Here is a 1,641-nt window from a genome sequence, read left to right on the forward strand (position 1 = left end):
GTCCCCATCCCCGTTCCCGTCCCTGTCCCCATCCCTTTCCCGGTCACCGTCCCTGTCCCCGCGCTGTGGGTGCTGCCTCCCCACCCGGCCCCCGCCGTCCCGTCCCTCCCCAGCCCTGCAGCTCCCCCTCCCCGCTGTTTCCCAGGCCATCCGCTCCCGGCACAATTCTCCCGCAGCCCCAGCGCTCCGTGGCCAAACGCCCCCTCTCAGGCGCAGCCGTGTCTGAGACCCTGGCTGATCTTCACCGATGGATCCCTCGGCTCCATCCCACACAAACCCATCACTGCACCTTCCCCACGGTTCCATTCATTCACCCAAAGGGATGCCACCCTGGGTCACCATCCCCTCTGATGTAAATAAGTGCCCACATTTTGCCCACCATGCATTTGTTAACTATTTCAATTAAGCATCAAAATCTTTATCTAATTACACATTCTCACTTACTAAGCTATTTTGCCAAGACTCTATAATCTACTTGCTCATTAAGTAAAACAAAACAAAATCCCAACATACCCATAGTCCCACTGCCAGAACTACCAAAAAGTAGAGAACAATAACGGAGATGTCTGCAGCATTGTTGATCCTTATGATGGATTCCATCCTGGCTGCTTCTCTGGCTTTCTTCTTCTTTCTCTCCTTATGTGCTTCTTGCAGAGTTCAGGTTAATGATAAACTGCTGTCATCACCTACGTCTTATATAATATATAACTTCAGATTCACTTGTCTCCAATGGGACACAAGTTGAAGCTGCTGCTTTTCCTTGGATAACTTTTTCCCAAAGAGTTCTCCTCTGTCACAGGTGCTGCAGATTTCACAGTTCAGTGTCCCTGCCAAAGGTGCTCGGGGTTTTAACATCCACGAGCAGATGTCTGAGAAGGAATGACACAGAAAGGAGTGGCTTGGCTGCAATAAACCTGCATATTTACCTCACTGTGGGTGAATACCTTTTTTTTTTTTAAGTGGTTGTACCTGTAAATCTAGTCATGGAAGATGTAGTTCTTTTAGTTGATGATGGTAAGCAATTATCTGTGAGGAGTGACCTGGCACCCGGGGAAAACCCAGGGGTCCAGGATCTGGGACAACCTCTGTGTCATCTCTCAGCTCAGCAGCATTAGTCAATGGAGAAACAGTCCTGTGTTTCTGGGGAGGAGAAAACTTCAGTCTGCTTCCATCTCTCACAGGGATACAGGTAAAGATGCATGTGAACACAAGACCTGGAGCCAGGAGCTTACTGGGCTGAATTTCAGGCTGTTTAGACCACGGTGTTGGCTCTCTCTATTCCAGGTAATCAGTTTCACATTTGAGTAAGTTCAAAGTTCACCAGAGCTTGGGTCTGCTCTCCCTTTATTTGCTCCTCTGACTTCAGAATTAAGCTAAGCAAAGCAACTGGTCACAAAGATGTGGAACACACAGGTTATAGACAGATCCTCACAGCTCTGAGGAAGGAAGCTTCCCCAAATGATGTCCATGATCCTCTGTTTGAGCTAGAAGGGGTCAGAGAAACCCAGGGTATTTAGAACAATATATCCAGGTGCCAGGCACATTTCTGGGCTCTGAGGATATCTGAGAGTCCCATTCCCTGCTTGATACTAGGGAATCATTATTCATTTACAGCCTTTTGGGTGTAAAACGTGACCTTGA

The 1,641-nt window shown here is 48.3% G+C and overlaps 1 protein-coding gene across 2 annotated transcripts in view; it reads right to left on the reverse strand.

Moving 5' to 3' along the window:
• SLC5A1 (solute carrier family 5 member 1) overlaps nt 1–822 on the reverse strand; it is a 25,159-nt gene extending 24,337 nt beyond the window's left edge. The window contains exon 1 of one of the 2 annotated variants that reach the window (XM_005428437.2): nt 514–822. In XM_005428437.2, the coding sequence (XP_005428494.1) occupies nt 514–600 (87 nt within the window). In that variant the 5' untranslated portion in view covers nt 601–822. The remainder of the gene's footprint in view (nt 1–513) is intronic. The other variant, XM_014310098.1, reaches the window with a different exon arrangement.
• Between the last annotated feature and the right edge of the window lie 819 nt (nt 823–1,641).

Source organism: Geospiza fortis, unplaced genomic scaffold, assembly GCF_000277835.1.
Source record: "Geospiza fortis unplaced genomic scaffold, GeoFor_1.0 scaffold31, whole genome shotgun sequence".
NCBI lineage: Eukaryota > Metazoa > Chordata > Aves > Passeriformes > Thraupidae > Geospiza > Geospiza fortis.